Source organism: Martes martes (genome assembly GCF_963455335.1).
Source record: "Martes martes genome assembly, chromosome: 9".
Classification (NCBI taxonomy): Eukaryota; Metazoa; Chordata; class Mammalia; order Carnivora; family Mustelidae; genus Martes; species Martes martes.
The window spans coordinates 86,220,242-86,238,356 of NC_137896.1; the positions used below are offsets into that span (position 1 = coordinate 86,220,242).

The 18,115-nt window shown below is 44.1% G+C and overlaps 1 protein-coding gene across 1 annotated transcript in view; it reads left to right on the forward strand.

The window, feature by feature from the left end:
• Positions 1-18,115, forward strand: part of ANXA4 (annexin A4) — a 75,011-nt gene that overhangs the window by 37,141 nt on the left and 19,755 nt on the right. The window contains exons 3-7 of the mRNA XM_080814841.1: positions 8,612-8,699; positions 13,011-13,105; positions 15,475-15,588; positions 16,411-16,501; positions 17,840-17,919. Coding sequence (XP_080670967.1) covers positions 8,612-8,699; positions 13,011-13,105; positions 15,475-15,588; positions 16,411-16,501; positions 17,840-17,919 — 468 coding nt within the window. The remainder of the gene's footprint in view (positions 1-8,611; positions 8,700-13,010; positions 13,106-15,474; positions 15,589-16,410; positions 16,502-17,839; positions 17,920-18,115) is intronic.

The following is an 18,115-nucleotide window of genomic DNA, read 5'->3' on the forward strand; positions in this document are numbered from 1 at the left end:
TGAGGCCTTTGGATGGTCTTGATGTGGGCCATACTGAGCAAAGTCTCTTCCTAGAGAGCTTCCCTAAGGGCATAAAAATCCTCTGATCATCTAGTTGGTCCATATTATATTCTTGCATGAAATTAAATCATCAGAGAGCCTTCAATCTATTCTACTTTGCTTTTGCCACCTGTACAAATGCTCTGTTCTGGATTTTGCTTTGGCATTACCCCATAGGCTTACATTAGGAGATATTATAAGAAGTAGATACAAGAATCTTCACTCTTATATTTATTGTGGAGATCTTGTTGAAGTCATAGTTAATAATTACGATGATGATGATAGCTACTGAGTTTGAATTTTTGTGTTGGAGTTTACTGTTTGCCTGATTCTGTGCTAAATACTTTGTTATATTAATCTGCTTTGTTATTCCAAGTCTGTGAGTTGATATCATTATTCTTATGTACAGGTGAGAAAAATGAAACTCCCCCTATTGACAACCCAGCTAGAAAGGGTTGAAGCCAAGATTCAAAGCTGGGTCTGTCCCACTCCCAATATCCATGTTCCCCCTACTAAGCTTTACTACCTTGCACTGTAGCCTGCTGTGTCTCCTTCACAAAGACCCACAGATGAAATTTCCCTCAATATTAGAATTCCCTTTATAGTGTTGGTGACCCCAAGAGTCATGTAGAGGAGATGGAATTCTGTCCATGAATATTAGATTTTCTGGATTGTGGGCACAAGTCTATGGGTACATTTCAACCAAGGCTTATATAAGATATAAAACCCTTCTCACATTCCAACAATTCATATCATCTCCCTGTTCTGTTTCCTCCCATCACTGTAACATCCTAGCGCCATTTGCCAAAAAGGACATTATCAGAAAAGTCAGAAGAAACAGACCTACTGTGTGACCTGAGCCCTTAATTTACCGTATCCTCAGCTTGTGAACCCTAGCATTGTGAAAGCACATAGTACCAGCTGTGAACAGAGGAAGGTATCAGCTTGGTCTGAACCCCATTGACTTCCTGGTGCCAAGAAGTCACTTAGATCCTTCCCCATGTGCCACCTTAGCCAATCAAATGCACACCACAATGGCAGACACCTGACAAATTAACTAAGGGAAAGGAGATGAGGTAGAACAGTTCTAGTGACCAGTTAGGTCATTTTTAAAGACAAGAAAACAGGGACGCCTGAGTAGCTCAGTTGGTTAAGCCGCTGCCTTCAGCTCGGGTCATGATTTCAGGATCCTGGGATCGAGTCCCACATTGGGCTCCTTGTTTGGCAGGGGGCCTGCTTCTCTCTCTGCCTCTGCCTGCTTGTGCTCTCTCTCTCTCTCTGATAAATAAATAAAATCTTAAAAAAAAAAAGACAAGAAAACAGAATTCAGAATATCAAAACATGGGTGGCTGAAGGGCTATAATAATGCTTAGTGTCAGATACAGAGGGGAAGATATATTTAAAATCAAAGCTAGTGGGGCGCCTGGGTGGCTCAGTCAGTTGGGCATCTGCCTTCAGCTTGGGTCATGATCCCAGGGTCCTCGGATGGAATCCCATGTTGGGCTCTCTGCTCGGCAGGGAGCCTGCTTCTCCCTCTCCCTATGTGCCTCCTCCAGCTTGTTCTCTCTCTGTCACTCACTCTGTGCCTCTCAAATGAATAAATAAAATCTTTAAAAAAAAAACCAACCCAAAGCTATTTTGATTCTATCCTCTACGGCTAAATCAGGGAGCCCAGAAGAGCTCTAATAATGCAGATTGTCTCTCTGTAAACTCAGTACAAAGAAAAGCAGGGCATTTCTTGGGCAACTGGACTCTTTTCCTCTTACAGTGAATCTCATTACTTTTTACAATTCCCTCTTGCTTTGGCTTCTAGGCAGAGAAACCTGTGGCTTCCCGCTAAAAACTGTACAGGCCCTTAAGGTCTACATTTTGGTTTCCTTCCCACCCCCCAGCTTTACCTTAGTATTCTGTGTTTTATGCCCTGTCACTGAATTTCCCCATCTACTTATTTATATGTTTGTTTATTTGTTTTTTTAAGAATTTATTTATTTGACAGTCAGAGATCACAAATAGGCAGAGGCAGGCAGAGAGAGAGGAAGGGAAGCAGGCTCCCTGCTGAGCAGAGAGGCCGATGTAGGGCTCGATCCCAGGACCCTGAGATCATGACCTGAGCCGAAGGCAGAGACTTTAACCCACTGAGCCACCCAGGCGCCCTTGTTTATTTATTTTTAAAGACTTATTTTTTTATTTATTTGGGAGAGAGTGAGAGCAAGATAGGGGCAAAGGGAGAGGGATAGAGAATTCTTAAGTAGACCTGGAGCCTGACATGGGGTTCAATCCCAGGACCCAGAGATCATGACCTGAGCTGAAATCAAGAGCAGGCTGCCTAACCAACTGAGCCTATTATTTATTTATTTATTAAGATTTTATTTATTTGAGAGAGAGCGAAAGCAGGAGAGATCACAGAGGGAGAGGGAGAAGCAGACTCGCCACTTAGCGGGGCTTGATCCCTGAGATCATGAACTGAGCCGAAGGCAGACGCTTGACTGACTGAGCCACCCAGGCAAAAGATTTTTTATATTGCATTATCTTTATTTCTCTACACTACCTCCCACAACATAAATCATGTATTAGTAAATCAGTAGATATATTCAGAATATTCAGGGCACCTTGATCTTAATCAGCAAATTATCTCTAAATCATAATCCAACTGAAGTGGTCCCTACTGGTCACTGGCCTGTTTTGCTTCCTGCTGTTTTTAATTTTTTGATTTTTATTTTGACAGGATCAGGTTCACTCATTTTAAATTTTTATTTATTACTTTTTAAAATTCCAGCATTGTTAACACACAGTGTGACATTAGTTTCAGGTGTACAATATAGTGATTCAACAACTCTTTACATTATTCGGTGCTTATCATAATAAGAGTATTCTCGGTCCCCATCACCTGTTTCCTACATCCCTACCCACTCCCCTTTGGTAACCATCAGTTTGTTCTCTGTAGTTAAGAGTCTGTTTTTCTTTTTTTTTTTTAAGATTTTATTTATTTATTTATTTATTTATTTATTTATCAAAGAGAGAGAGAGAGCGAGCGCACAAGCAGGCAGAGTGGCAGGCAGAGGCAGAGAGAGAAGCAGGCTCCCAGCCGAGCAAGGAGCCTGATGCGGGACTCAGTCCCAGGACCCTGGGATCATGACCTGAGCCGAAGGCAGCAGCTTAACCGACTGAGCCACCCAGGAGTCCCTGTCTTCTTTTTCTTTGTTCATTTATTTATTTCTTAAATTCCACATATGAGTGACATATGGTATTTGTATTTCTCTGACTGACTTATTCCATATAGCATAATACTCTCTAGATCCATCTGTGTTGCTGCAAATAGCCAGATTTCATTCTTTTTTCTTTCTTTCTTTATTTTTAATATATATCTTTAAAAGATTTTATTTATTTATTTGACAGACAGATCACAAGCAGGCAGAGAGGCAGGCAGAGAGAGAGGGGGAAGCAGGCTCCCTGCTAAGCAGAGAGCCCGATGCGGGGCTTGATCCCAGAACCCTGGGATCATGACCTGAGCCGAAGAAGGCAGAGGCTTTAACCCACTGAGCCACCAAGGCGCCCCTATTTATTTATTTTTAAAGCTTATTTATTTCAGAGAGAGAGAGAGAGAGATTGAGCATGAGCAGGGGAGGGGAGAGAAGCAGAGGGAAAGGAAAAAGCAGACTCCTGCTGAGCAGGGAGCCGGCTGTGGGACTTGATCCCAGGACCCTGGGGTCATGACCTGAGCTGAAGGCAGACGCTTAACCAACTGAGCCACCCAGATGCCCCTCCTTCTTTTTTTATGGCTGAGTAATAGTCCATCATATTAGATCTACCACATCCTCTTTATCTGTTCATCTATATGGATGGACACTTTGGTTGATTTCATATTTTGGCTATTTTGAATGATGCTACAGTAAATATAGGGGTGCATGTATCCTTTTGAGTTAGTGTTTTTGCTTTCTTTGGAATACCCAATAGTGGAATTACTGAACCATATGGTAATTCTATTTTTACTTTGAAGAATCTCCATACTGTCCTCCACAGCAGCTGCATCCATCAGTTTGCTTTCCTACCAGCAGCAGTGAGGGTTCCTTTTTCTCCACATCCTCGCCAACACTTGTTGTTTCTTGTGTTCTTGATTTTAGCCATTCTGACAGGTGTGAGGTGATATCTTACTGTGGTTTTGATTTGTATTTCCCTAATGATGAATGATGTTGAGCATCTTCTTGTGTCCATCCATACAGATGGCTTCTTAGAAAAATGTCTGTTCACGTCTTCTGCCCATTTTTAATTAGAATATTTGTTTTTCTGATGTAGAGTTGTATAAATGTCATGAGCATGCAATGAAGGCACACAAGTTGTGTCTTTCCACAGTGTCAGCTTTATTCAATCATAAATCGAAGTTAAATCACAATGATAGAGCAGGTTCAGGATTCCAAACTCAATGACAATTCATGTGTGATTAAACTTGGCTTCTTGTACAGCACACAAAGCAGGACAGAAGACAAGCCACACAACAAACAAGTTAACAGAAGAGCGTAGGAGGTTAAGCAACCAGACATGAAGTCAGTCTGTGGGCACACAGTTGAGCTAAGGCCTCGGTCTGGTCCAGGTCAGCACTCGGCACTCACTGCTTCTGATATTCAAGCGGTGAAGGATCTCAGTTCTGTTTGGAGGTCCATCAGGCAGAGCCTTTGGCAGCAGTTGCCTTTTTTAAGTGGTCAGACATAGAAGGGTCATGTCTGAAGAACCTGACAGTTAGTTGCCAAAATCCTTCCCTTTTTAAAGGGATTTAATCAGTTTTGGGGCTCTGCAGACCTCCTCTGGTTCTGCTTCTTATCAGTTCTGGAGAGTCAGCTGACATTGGTCCTGCTGATACTTTGTAGCTGCGGTACCTTAACTGCTTGTGTCATTGCTTGACATGAGAGACTCCATTTTTCTCTCTACAATAGATTATGTATGTATTCTGGACCTTAACCCCTTATCGGATATATCATTTGGAAAATATCTTCTCCCATTCAGTGGGTTGTCTCTTTGTTTTGTTGGTGGTTTCCTTCACTGTGCAAAAGCTTTTCATTTTGGTATAGTCCCAGGAGTTTAATTTTGCTTTTGTTTCCCTTCCATTTTAAGACCTATCTAGAAAAATGTTTCTACCTCTGATGTCAAAGAGATTATGTTTTCATTCTAGGAATTTTATGGTTTTATGGTTTCAGGTCTCACATTTAGGTCTTTAGTCCATTTTGAGTTTATTTTTGTGTATGGTGTAAGAAAGTGGCTCAGTTTCATTCTTTTGATTGTAGCTGGATAGTTTTCCCAACACCATTTGTTGAAGAGACTTTTTCCCATTGCATATTCATGCATCCTTTCTTGAAGATCAATTAACTGTAAAATCATGGGTTTATTTCTGGGCTCTCTATTCTGTTCCATTGGTCTATATGCCTATTTTTGTGCCAGTACCATATTGTTTTGATTACTACAGCTTATAGTATATCTTGAAATCTGATGGTGATACCTCCAGTTTTATTCTTTTTTTCAAGATTGCTTTGGCTATTCAGGATCTATTGTGGTTCCATACAAATTCTACCATTATTTTTTCTAGTTCTGTGAAAAATGTTGGTATTTTGATAGCAATTACATTAAATCTGGGTAAATTTTTAAAATTTGGGTAGTGTGGACATTTTAACAATATTTGTTCTCCCAATCCATGAACATGGAATACCTCTCCATTTGTTTGTGTCATCTTCAGTTTCTTTTATCAGTGTTTTATAGTTCTCAGAGTACAGGTCTTTCACCTCATGTTCACTAATTTTTAATCCCTTGTACACATCAGAGTACCTCTTTAAGACATTTGATCATTTCTAGTGATGCCAGTCATCGTCTCTGTTGTCTAGGGTGGCTCTCTCCTCCTCATGACTTCCATTTTCTCCTCTGCCTACTCAGTCAGGTTTCAGTTTCCTCCATTCCACTGTAAAAGTTCTTGTCAGGGTCACCAGAAACCTCGTTGCCAAATCTCACCATCCCTTCTGTGTCCTCCTCTTCCACTACCTTTGGCAGGCACTGACCCCTCCCTCCTTCCTTAGCCTCTGGACAACATGCTATCCTGTTTTTCCTTTTACTTTAAGGACCAATCTCTCCTTCCTTTCTTCCTTCCTTCCTTCCTTAAAGACTTTATTTATTTGAGAGAGAGAGAGAGAGAGAACACAAGCAGGGGGAGGGGATGTGAGAGAGGGAAAGCAGGCTCCCCCCTGAGCAGGGAGCCTGACGTGGGGTTTGATCCCAGGATCCTGGGATCATGACCTGAGCCGAAGGCAGACACTTAACCAGCTGAGCCACCTAGGCACCCCAAGGACTGATCTTTCTTCATCATCCTTTCTAGATTCTCTTCTGCTTGACCTCTACTACTAGAGAGGCCCAAGCTTGTCCTATGACCCCTGTTCTTAAACCACTTTCTCCCTAGGTCTTTTCATCCAATACCAGCCAAGTGGTGATGTGTCTTGACTTGATTTCTACTTATATTTTATAATCAGCTGTCCTTTTGACAACTCCACTTGAGTGTTTAATGGACATCCCAAGCTTAACATTTTGAAAATAGAACTTCTAAATCCCACTCCCCACTGCCCCTGTTGCCCTGATGCCAAAACTGGTAATTCTCTAGATTTCCCCATCTAGGTAAATAACATCACTCTGCACTTGGCTGCTCAGGGGAGAGATCCAGAGTTACACTTGATTCTTTTCTTTCCTTATCTCCCATGTCCGTCCATCAGCAAGTTCTGTTGCCTTTGTTCCAAAACATGTGCTGTGCCTGCCTGTTTCTTTCCGTTTCACGTCACCCTCGTCTAATATCATATCCATGGGGCTTGCCCCAGATTCTCAACTGGTCTCTGCCTCTCCCTTCAGCAGCCTGAGAGATTTTTTTTTTTTTTTTAAAGATTTTACTTATTTATTTGACAGAGAGAGAGAGAGATCACAAGTAGGCAGAGAGGCAGAGACAGAGAGAGGAGGGAAACAGGCACCCCACTGAGCAGAGAGCTCGATATGGGGCTAGATCCCAGGACCCTGAGATCAGGACCTGAGCCGGAGGCAGAGGCTTAACCCGAGAGAGATCTTTTTAACATGTAAATCAGATCACACCCCCTGATCCTCTTGCTTAAACTGCCAGTGGCTTCCGATTGCACTTAGGACAGACTACAAACTCCTTACCCCAGTGAGGGCTGCCTTGTTCTGGCCCCAGCCCACCTCTCTGATTTTCTTTTTTCCTTTTTCATTTTTGAAACTTTTATTATGGAAAAGTATAAATATATCGGAAAGTAGACTGAGTATTAAAAAGAATCCCTGTGTGCTTACCAATAATTATTAACTCATGGTCAGCCCTGTTTCTTCTTTATCTCCACTTAATTCCCACAACTTGTGTTATTTTGTGGCAAATTCCGGACACCTTATCCTCTCACCTGTAAACCATTTCAATCTATATAAGATTAAAACTCTTAAAAATAAAAGATAAGCACAGGACCATTATCATACCTAAAAATGTTAATGCTGGTTCCTTAATGTCATCAAATATCAAGTCAGTGTTCAGATTTCCAGTTGTGTCATAACTTATTTTTCTAGTGTTGGTTTAGGATCCAAATTATGATTATTGATACACCTTTTAAAATATCTTTTAAACTATTAATCCCCCCATCTCTCTCTTTTCTTTTTAAAGATTTTATTTATTTATTTGATAGAGAGAGATTACAAGTAGTCAGAGAGGCAGGCAGAGAGAGAGGAGGAAGCAGGTTCCCCGTTGAGCAGAGAGCCCGATGCGGGGCTCGATCCCAGGACCCTGAGATCATGACCTGAGCTGAAGGCAGAGGCTTTAACCCACTGAGCCACCGAGGCGCCCCTCTCTCTTTTCTTATTCTCTTTGCAATTGATTTCTTAATGAACCTAGATCATTCATCAAGTAGTGCTTCTCACAGTCTGGATTTTGCTGATTACAACCCTATGGCTGTAGGTTGACATTTCCCTCTCTCTTCTATTTTCTGTACATTGGTATTTGGCTCTAGGGGCTTGATTGGATTCAGGTTTGATTAGTTCCTTTCTTGGGGGAGGGGTGGTGGCAGAGAACAAGATTATGGCACAGGTGGTAGTGGAACTTAGCTTATCACTGTCCTCCTTTCCCACACCAACTTGGGCCACACTGGCCTCTGTCCTGCTCCTAGAATACAAGCTAGGTCCAGCCTCAGGCCCTTGCCTTGGCTATTTCCTCCGCCTGTGACACCACTATCACCACCACCACCACTGTACCCCACAACCCCCATCTTTTCATGGTCAGCTGCTTCATGTCATTCAGATCTCAGCGTAAATGTCACTGCTCAGAGCAGCCCCTCTGGGACATCTCTGTCTGCTCCTCAGCACTTCCCACCACTGGTCACCAAGTGTGTCTTCATTTGTTGGCCTATTTAGGTCTGCCTAAATAGAGCATCAGCTCCATGGGAGCGAGAGCCTCCTCTCTCATGCTCACTGCCATATCCCCAGCAGTTAGAATAGTGTCTGGCCCTTGGTAGGTGTTGAAGGAGGTGATGGCGCTCAGTCACATCTTTCTCTGTGTGCTCAGGCAGCCAAAGGAGGCACCATCAAAGCTGCTTCGTCATTCAGTGCCACTGAAGATGCCCAGACCCTGAGGAAGGCCATGAAGGGGCTTGGTAAGTGTCCCACTGGAGGGGAAAATGCCCTTCTATGTTGTGCATCACAGAGTCACACAGGGTGCTGTGTCCACTGGCAAAAAATGAGTAGGTCTCTAAGACAAGACAGTGGGAACAAGTTGACTTTTAAGACAGATTAGGTGGGAGGGCATTCCTTACTCATTTTTCTTATAGAATTAACATTTAATTCACTCATTCTGGATTTCTCCCATTTTAATCTGTTTTGCATGAGAACATTACCAATCTATATGTAAAACTCCAGAAATGTATCTGTTTTCCAGGTAGTGCTGTATGTGTATGGTACAAAGCACTTTCACAAGTATTATTTAAATGGGCATGTACACAATAGCCCAGCAGTGTAGTGAAAGCAGCGATTGCTCTTGATATTTTCAGCCCATTTCATGGATGTGAAGTGAAGTCACATAGTAAGTGGAACTGAGCCCTGAATCACACTCGGCAGGCAAAGGCCTCCAGTGGGCATAGTCACACTGGCGTGCTCTGACCACTCTTGCCTGGGTGGACATTTGGCCAGAGAAGTGTCCTTGGTTCATAGCTGCTGTTTATAATCTCCTTGCAATTTGGTTAAAAACACTGGATCATGAAGCCGTATTTCTCAGTTTTTCTCCCCCCAAAGAGCTCATTTTACTTAGGCCCAATGTTACGAGCAGCAAATACGACAAGAACAATAACAGCAGCTTGTTTTACTGCTGTGAAGTTGAGATTCGGGGAGGTTAGCTAACTTGCCCAACGTCGCAGGGCTAGTAGGTGTTAGAGTCAGGATTCTAGGCGATTCCAGAGAGCCAAACCCAGACAATGTGACTCCAGAGCTAGCGTTTAAGTCCCCATGCTATCCCGCTGCCCACCTCTGAATGGAACATTGTTCTGAATCAATAGTACTTCTCCTCATTTTTCCCTTTTTCATAAATAAGATGGAAAGTGTGCTTGGCCCACTCTTTGTCATGTTCTCCTACTTCTTTGGTATATAGCAAGAATACCGAAATTCAGAATGTGGACCACATGGCATTCAGAAGTCTCAAAATAAAAGTCAAGAGACATTTGACAACCAATTCTTGTCAGCTTCTGCTGTGTGGGGACTAATGTAAGGCAGACAGTTGGAGGAGACAATGATTATAAAACCATTGTTTTATAATCATGGATGCTAGATGGAAAGGCGTACACAGAAATAACTATAATAGTGTGGTAATAGCTATCAGAATATGACAGTGATAGGAGGGGCACAGATGAGATCCCATTAGGTTCAGAGAGGAGATCCCATTCAATTTGGGGGCATCAGGCAAAACTTCTCCGAGGATGTAGAATTTGAGGTGGGCTTTTGCAAGGTAAACTGTTTCGGTAGAGATAAGAGAGAATGTGTTTCAGGTGAATGGAACAGTATGAGCAAAGGCATGGGATGAATATGAGCATTGTCCCACCTTCCAGTTTAGCTGAGGCTTAGGGGAGTCACAGTAAATACATGGAAAGGTGCCTTGCAGCAGGAGATATTTGGAAAGCGGGATTTGACTGGTACCAAAAGGAGGTCCTGGGGTTGCCACCGAGAAGGCCACCTGTAGAATCACAGGCATGGGGTGATGGCCCAAAGGCATTGGCCAGGAAACAGTGCCACAATCGTGGCACTCTGGGGGGTGGCTAAAGGGACATACAAACCAATAGAATAGGAATGAAAGAGGTCAGGAGAAAGGAGTGCAGTACAGTTGGATCAAGTACAATAAGTGAAGAGCTAGGTCTGTGAATTTGGCTGCCTGATATTGTTTCCTGTGGATATTTACAACAGTGAATGGGATATTATAGAAAGTCTCAAATGCTAGTCTGCCCTACTTGTAGTGAATCCAGCAGACAGTGGGGGGTAGGGGGGCACTGTGTATTCCTGAGCAGGGGAGGGACCCTCTGAGAGTGTTTCTTTTTAGGAAAATGAATCTGGCAAGACTTTGGAAAGACCAATTAGGAGATAAGAATATGAGTTAACAGATATTACATGTGTCTAAGCCCCTAAAATCCTGAATTATAGTAGAAGTGGTAGGAATCAAAGAGGGGACCGCTGCAAAAAAGATTTTTAGAATTAGATTTTATATGCCTTGGCAGGAAAGTTGAATGTGGAGGATGAGAGAAGGTTAAAAAAAAAAAAAAATCAAAGCTATTTTGAGGGCTCAAACCTGACTGACTGACTGAAAGAAAGATGGTGCCTTTTATAGAAATGGGTGAGCGTAAGCTAGAGTTGGATCCCCCCCACCCCCCGGGGAGTTCTGAAGGAGAACAGGAAGGTTGCATATAGATGCCTCTTTCTTTTTATTTTCTTTTTTTTTTTAGGAGAGCAGAAAGTAGGTCCCTAAGATATGTAAACAAAGTTCTATAGTTCCTCCCTACATCTCACACTTTTCTGGCTTTCTAATCTTACAAAGAATAACTATGGTAAATCTAGATTTTTTTCATTTCTCCTGAAATATCCCAATAGAATCTCTTCTGTAGTCACCTCACAATTTCCCCTACAGGTTAAACAGTAAGGAAGCAGAAAACTCACCAAACATACACAAACCTCCAGCTGTTACCATGACAAGGGACCAATTGTGAAAAATCAAAATAAGGCCCCCCTGGTAAAAGTTGCTGCAAGAAACAGGCAAACAAAATTTAGGATGTTTAAAATGTGAAATTCTCATAAAGTTCTGGTAGGCTGTTGCCCAGTGGGAATTTGTCAGCAGTTATCAAAAGGGAACTGCTTGAGGTCAGGAAAGATAGCTTGGAAATGAGAAACACATTTATGGATCTCCAAGCACAGTGCATGCAGTGAGCAGCCCATTAAAACCCGGCAAGTGCCAAGTGAAATGGGTGAAGGGGATTGAGTACACCAGTGAGGAATGCTCAGCGAGGTACAGAATTGTTGAATCACTATTTTGTATACCTGAAACTAATACATATACTGTTCGCTAATTATATCGAAATTAAGAAAAAAAACCCTGCAGAGTGCCGAGTGAGTTAAGAGTCCAGATCGTTTCAAAACTCAGAGGAAATGATAACAAGATTAAAAATGAGGAGAGGAGCACCTGGGTGGCTCGTTCGGTTAGGTGTCTGCCTTTGGCTCAGATCATGATCCCAGGGTCCTGGGATTGAGCCCCGCTTTGCTTTGCGCTCTCTGCTCAGCAGGGAGTTTGCTTCTCCCTTCTCCTCCTCTGTCACTCTTGTTCTCTCTCTTTCTCTCAAATAGATAAATAAAATCTTTTTTTAAAAGATTTTATTTATTTATTTGACAGACTGAAATCACAAGTAGGCAGAGAGGCAGGCAGAGAGAGAGAGGAGGAAGCAGGCTCCCTGCTGAGCAGGGAGCCCAATGTGGGGCTTGATCCCAGGACCCTGGGATCATGACCTGAGCCGAAGGCAGAGGCTTTAACCCACTGAGCCACCCAGATGCCCCGATAAATAAAATCTTAAAAAAAAAAAGCGGGGGGAGAAAAGCAAAAACATAGAAGATATAGGGGAACCAAAAGACATAAAAAGAATTACAGAGAGGGGGGACGCCTGGGTGGCTCAGTGGGTTAAGCCGCTGCCTTCGGCTCAGGTCATGATCCCGGGGTCCTGGGATCGAGTCCCGCATCGGGTTCTCTGCTCCGCGGGGAGCCTGCTTCCTCCTTCTCTCTCTCTGCCTGCCTCTCTGCCTACTTGTGACCTCTGTCTGTCAGATAAATAAATAAAATATTAAAAAAAAAAAAAAAAAAAAAAAAAAGAATTACAGAGAGGGGATAAAGCACAATCCCAGTCAGTATTGAGTGAATATTTTGTCTTTGTGGGGCATTGTACTAAGGAATTCGCTTCCTTGTTTTATTGAACACTTGCAGCCGCCTGTGAAGGAAAGTGCTGTGATCACTCACATTTGTGGATTAGGAAGCTGATGCTCAGAGAAGTTAGCTTTTTTGTCCAGTGGTGAACAGTTGGTTAAAAGAGGGGCTAAGACTCAAATCTAATGTCCAGTTCCTGAAAAAATAGACAAGCCTACTGAACAAGGACCTTCTTTTTTTTTAAGATCTTTTTTATATATTTGTTGGGGTGTGGGGGGGACCATGAGTGCGGGGAGGGGCAGGCTCCCCACTGAGCTAAGAGCCCAATGTGGGACTTGATCCCAGGACCCTGGGATCATGACCTGAGCCAAAGGTAAACCTTAACCAACTGAGCCACCGAGGCATCCCAGGACCTCTTTTCTTAAAAAGGTCTCTGCATGGATTTGGGTAACACTAGTGTCGTCGGGGGAACCTGTTTTCTCACTCCTCTCTCATCACCTCACTCACTGTCCTCACTCTCTGCCAGGCACCGATGAAGATGCCATCATCAGTGTCCTCGCCTACCGCAACACAGCCCAGCGTCAGGAAATCAGGACGGCCTACAAGAGCACCATCGGCAGGGTAGGACGGAGCCTCTCCGGCTCTAGGCGCTGATGAAGAACCTGTCAGGGAGCAGGGAGGAGGGAGCAGTCTCTTCCCCAGCTAGATTCCTGAAGTGGCCCTGGGTTTTCAAAAGCGCATTCCTTGCCTTGTTGAAAGATGTTCTTGAAAAAAAAAATTTTTTTCAGCATGCTCCGTCCACTTGGTGGCGCTCTTGGTGTCGTCCCACCCAGCTCCTTGCTGGGACTTGGTCGCTCTGTGGACTCGGCCTCCACCCTTGTGAGCGCCCGCTGGGCTGAGCTTCCCGCGCTGCCTCCCCGATCCTGGTCAGGCTGCCTTTTAGGCAGTATTTATATCTAGTTTGTTCTAAACGGGCTCTCCTAGGATTTAGAGTCTATTCCAACTCCTCCACATAAACCCATTTGTCACAAATATTCATCCCTTTGATGATCCTGGGTTGAGGGACACCCTCTGAAATCCTAGAGTGGGGCCAGGATGTTTGGGAACATGTACATAATTCCTTAGCTTACGCATTCAGAGGGTGGTCGCTTACCCCTTGTGGTCTGAATCGTGCACCCCTCAGGGACCCTCTTTCAAACTCCCGTTCTCAACAACCCACTTACCAGAGCCGTTCCACCCAACCTTTCCTCCTCACTGAAAACCTAGCTGTGTGATTCGCAAGAATCTTTTCATTGAGAGAACATCATCGATGAGTGTTTTAGGTCCCGGAGTACAGTCACTCTGATAAATTGATAAGTGTTTCTATCCTCGGGAGACCTTAGTCCGACTGCCTCTGCTGCTCGAAGGCTGGCACTGAAGTGCGAGCTGGGGCAGAGCTGGCTCGGTGATCCCCTAGGGCGCCTGCGTGCCAGCTTGGGCTGGGACCCCAGTGGGGAATGGGAGTCTTCATAGCTCAGACGGTCTTATGGGCATTTGAAATGCTTCTCCGTCCCAAAGACGTCTAATGAGCACAAATTGGTGTGAACACGTATGTGATGTGTGACCTGGAATAGTCAGCCTCAGAATGAAGCTAATCTGATGGCAGTTTGTTAAGATGCCCAGCATTAAGGGATTGAGCTCTAATTTGTTTGTTCCTTCCTAGAATGTGTGTGGATTTGACATAAAAATATGCACAAGAGATTGAAATACAGGGGCTGTGCAGTCGGGTGTGTGAGAATCAGAGATCAGACTTGAACCGTATCTCAGCTTCTTTATTTTGGTCGAACTTAGGTGGGTTCTTAAATTTTCTGATCTGTTCTAGGAGGAGATGTGAATAAACTTTTTTAGGATTTCATCCTTTGTCCAAAGAATTACATTTCTTTTTAGGAATTGAGTCTTAAGAAATAATCATGGATGATCACAAAGATACAGCTAAATGCATGTATACATAACAGTACAAAAACAGAAATGGGACTGATGAAAGAAATTATATTACATCTACAGAAAGAAATTTTAGCAGCCGTTAAAAATGTCATAGGTGATTATTGACTTGGAAATATATTCAAAATACATGGCTGAGTGAATACATTTAAGTCAGTGTTTACAAACTTTTTGATCTCAAGACCCTTTTACACTCTTTTTTTTTTTAATGTTTTATTTATTTATTTGACAGAGAGGGAGAGATCACAAGTAGGCAGAGAGGCAGGCAGAGAGGGAGGGGAAGCAAGCTCCCTGCTGAGCAGAGAGCCCGATGTGGGGCTCCATCCCAGGACCCTGAGATCATGACCTGAGCCGAAGGCAGAGGCTTAACCCACTGAGCCACCCAGGCGCTTCCCCCTTTTACATTCTTAACGTACTGAGGACTTTTTTGTTCTTGTGGATTATATCTATTGAGATTTGCCATATTAGAAATTAAAACTGAGGCACCTAAAAATACATAAGGTAACTTACTTAAAAAATAATAAACATATTACATGTTAATATAAGTAACACTTTTATGAAAAATAGCTGTATATTCCAAAACAAAATCATTTAGCAAGAAAATTGGCATTGTTCCACATTTTGCAAAGTTCTTTAATGCCTGGCTTAGTGGAGGACCGTCAAATTCTGTTTCTGCATTGTTTGCAGTGATGCATGGTTCTGGTTGAAGTATAGGAAGAAAATCCGGTCTTGTACAGATACATAGTTGGAAAGAGGGCATTTTAAAAGCCTTTTAACATAATTGTGGAAATGCAGATGTGTCCAGTAGCCGTTGCAAAACTCCACTGTACAACTGTGAGAGAATGACAGCAAAAAGGCAGATACTGTCTTCCTGTTATCATGAAGCGAGCTCCGATCTTGCAGGCCCCCCCAAGGGGTCTGGAGACCCCAGGCATCCCGGGCCCACGCTTTGAGAGTGGCTGGTTTAAGTTAGCGTGGCGGTTACACAGAGCCCCTTGCTTGCTTTGCAGGACCTGATAGACGACCTGAAGTCAGAACTGAGTGGCAACTTCGAGCGGGTGATCGTGGGAATGATGATGCCCACTGTGCTGTACGACGTGCAGGAACTGCGAAGGGCCATGAAGGTGTGTGGCCCTCCTGTCCTGCAGCCGCTGACCAGCTTCCCCAAGAAAGTAACAAAAGCCTTGTGAGAGTGGAGGGTGAGGCACAGGAGAGAGATTTCCCCTCGTTGAGGACAATGAGAAAATGTGACATGACCTTACAGCAGTTGTCACTTAAGAGCTGTTTTCGACAAAGTGATGCAGTCGATCATTTGCCCTTTCCTGGGGCTCCCTAGGGAGTGGTGATAGTTGTGTCTGTAGTGCAGCTCTAGGAACTTTTGTCATGTTAGCTGCTTCTGTGATATGAAACTTTATGGCCAACACAGTGGAGCCTCTGGGTCTGCTGGAGGCTCTGAACTGTCAGAAAAGGTTCTTGGGCTCCCTTGGTGCTGGGCCCACTGTGCCCTAGTCCTGGGTCTGCCAGTTTTGAATGGCCAGCTACAAAATTCCAATGCAGTTACCCTCCCTAACCATGTCCGTATAAACAGCCTCGTGGAAGGTTCCAGGAAAGCAAAGAGGTTAACAGTCTTTGCCAGAAGATTCTGCCCTTCAAAGGAAAAAGTACGGAAGTCAAGGAGAGATTAACCCCCAGAGGGCAGACACTGTCCATAATCTGGCACAATAACCATCAGTAGAAACAGCTGATAAATATTTGTTATTACTGGAAGCAACTATGGTAAACACTTTGAAATTTGGGCAGGATAATTAAAATGAGCAAATCCTATTGCTAGAACCTGGTGGGTTGTCTTTATTCTCTGGGGATTCCTGGGTATATATGCCTCCATGTCTGGGATCCAGCGTTGTGAACTGGCTCCTAACTGCCTCTCCTCTGGGTTTCGTGTGCAGGGAGCCGGCACGGATGAGGGCTGCCTGATTGAGATCCTGGCCTCCCGGACACCCGAGGAGATCCGACGCATAAACCAGACCTACCAGCTTCGTATGTAGCATCCTTAGTGGCTCCCCTTGAGGCTTCACTGTGATTTGAGAAGTAAACTAGCAGCGGGTCGTTACGTACCGACTAAACTCTCCTCGTACAGTGACGCTGACCATGAGGGAGCCTCAGTTCCAGGCATATCCCTGTCTAGGGAAATGAGAGTCTTTTGGCTTCTCCAGACTTTTCTGGTGAAGATGCCACTCCACCCAGTGTAGTGTTTTATGACCCGGGAAGTTGGAAGTTGGAAGTTTGCTCCTTATTACCAAGCAGAGAATCAAATGTGTTTGTGCAAAAGTGGTGGGACCACTGAATCTTAGCATCCCAGGGAATGGCTTGGAGGGGCTGTCTAGCCCAACTTCTTCCCTCCAGATGCGACTGTATGCCCTCCAGCCATCTCAGTAAGATGGACAATCTCCAGAGGGTAGTGCTTTATGAAGAGCCGTTAAAATATGCCTTTTTGCCCTAAGAAGGCAATTTTAAAAATGCACAAAGGTTTAGCCTACAGTTCTTATTTGGTCTTGTTCATATAGCTAAAAATGTCCAGCGGCGGCAGATTGGCTAAGCAAACTACGGTGTACCCACACAGTGGAGTGATAGGTAGTCCCCAAAATGTCTATGGAAGGATATTCGTAAATTTCATGAAATTCATTATAGTGGAGTTTTGTAGGTGTTTTTTTTTTCTTCCTTCATTTTACTTACTTGTTTTTCCCTAAGTTTCCCATAGCGAATATGCACTACTCTGGTAGAAAGAAAACAAAACAAAACAGTAAGAGTTTTTTGGTAAGATTTCAGAGCGGGTGATGCTAGACCTTGGGAGGATGGGTCAAGCACTCAGATCCCCACATCTGCTGAATGTAGGTTTTCTATCCCCAAGGGGCTATGAAGAGTTAGAGGATCTCTGGGGAAACTCTCCAAGGAGCGCCCCGGCAGAGAAGGCACGTGCTGGAAATTTGGGCCTGACGGTCCCCTGATGGTCCCCAGACATAGTTTCAGAAACTGCTCCATTTTCCTTTCAGCCATCCCCCTTCTCTGTGTCACTGGGAACCACGGTGAGAACAGAGCCCTGGAACCTAGAGGGAGGGTTACAGCCGCAGCCTTCCTCGACCTCCCATGTTAGGGAACAGGAACAGCTTTGCTTCCTCCGTAATGACAACCTAAACTTACCTTCTTATCAGAGTTCAGTTTGGGCAGAAGTGTGTGCAGGGTGAAAACCATCATGAGGAGCTGCTTTAGCAAGCTGGCGAATCCTGTGGGGGATTGGGGGAGACAGACGGTCCTGGAGCAGGACACAGGGCTGGGCAGGACCCTGTTTTCATGCAGCTAATTTTGTTCCCTTTCCAGAATACGGGCGGAGCCTTGAAGATGACATTCGCTCTGACACTTCATTCATGTTCCAGAGGGTGCTGGTGTCTCTGTCCGCTGTGAGTCGCTCCCTCTCTGAGCTGCTGCTTACCGGGGTTCAGTTCTGCTGGAGAGCTCACTCTGTATCCCCTTTTCCAGACTTTCCCATCCTTTCGTCCTCCCAAATGTGAACATTCCCCAGGTGTTGTTCTTGGGCCTGTCGTTTGTTTTCATCTTTCTTTTAGAGACTCTGGGTAGTCACGCATGCCCAGTTAT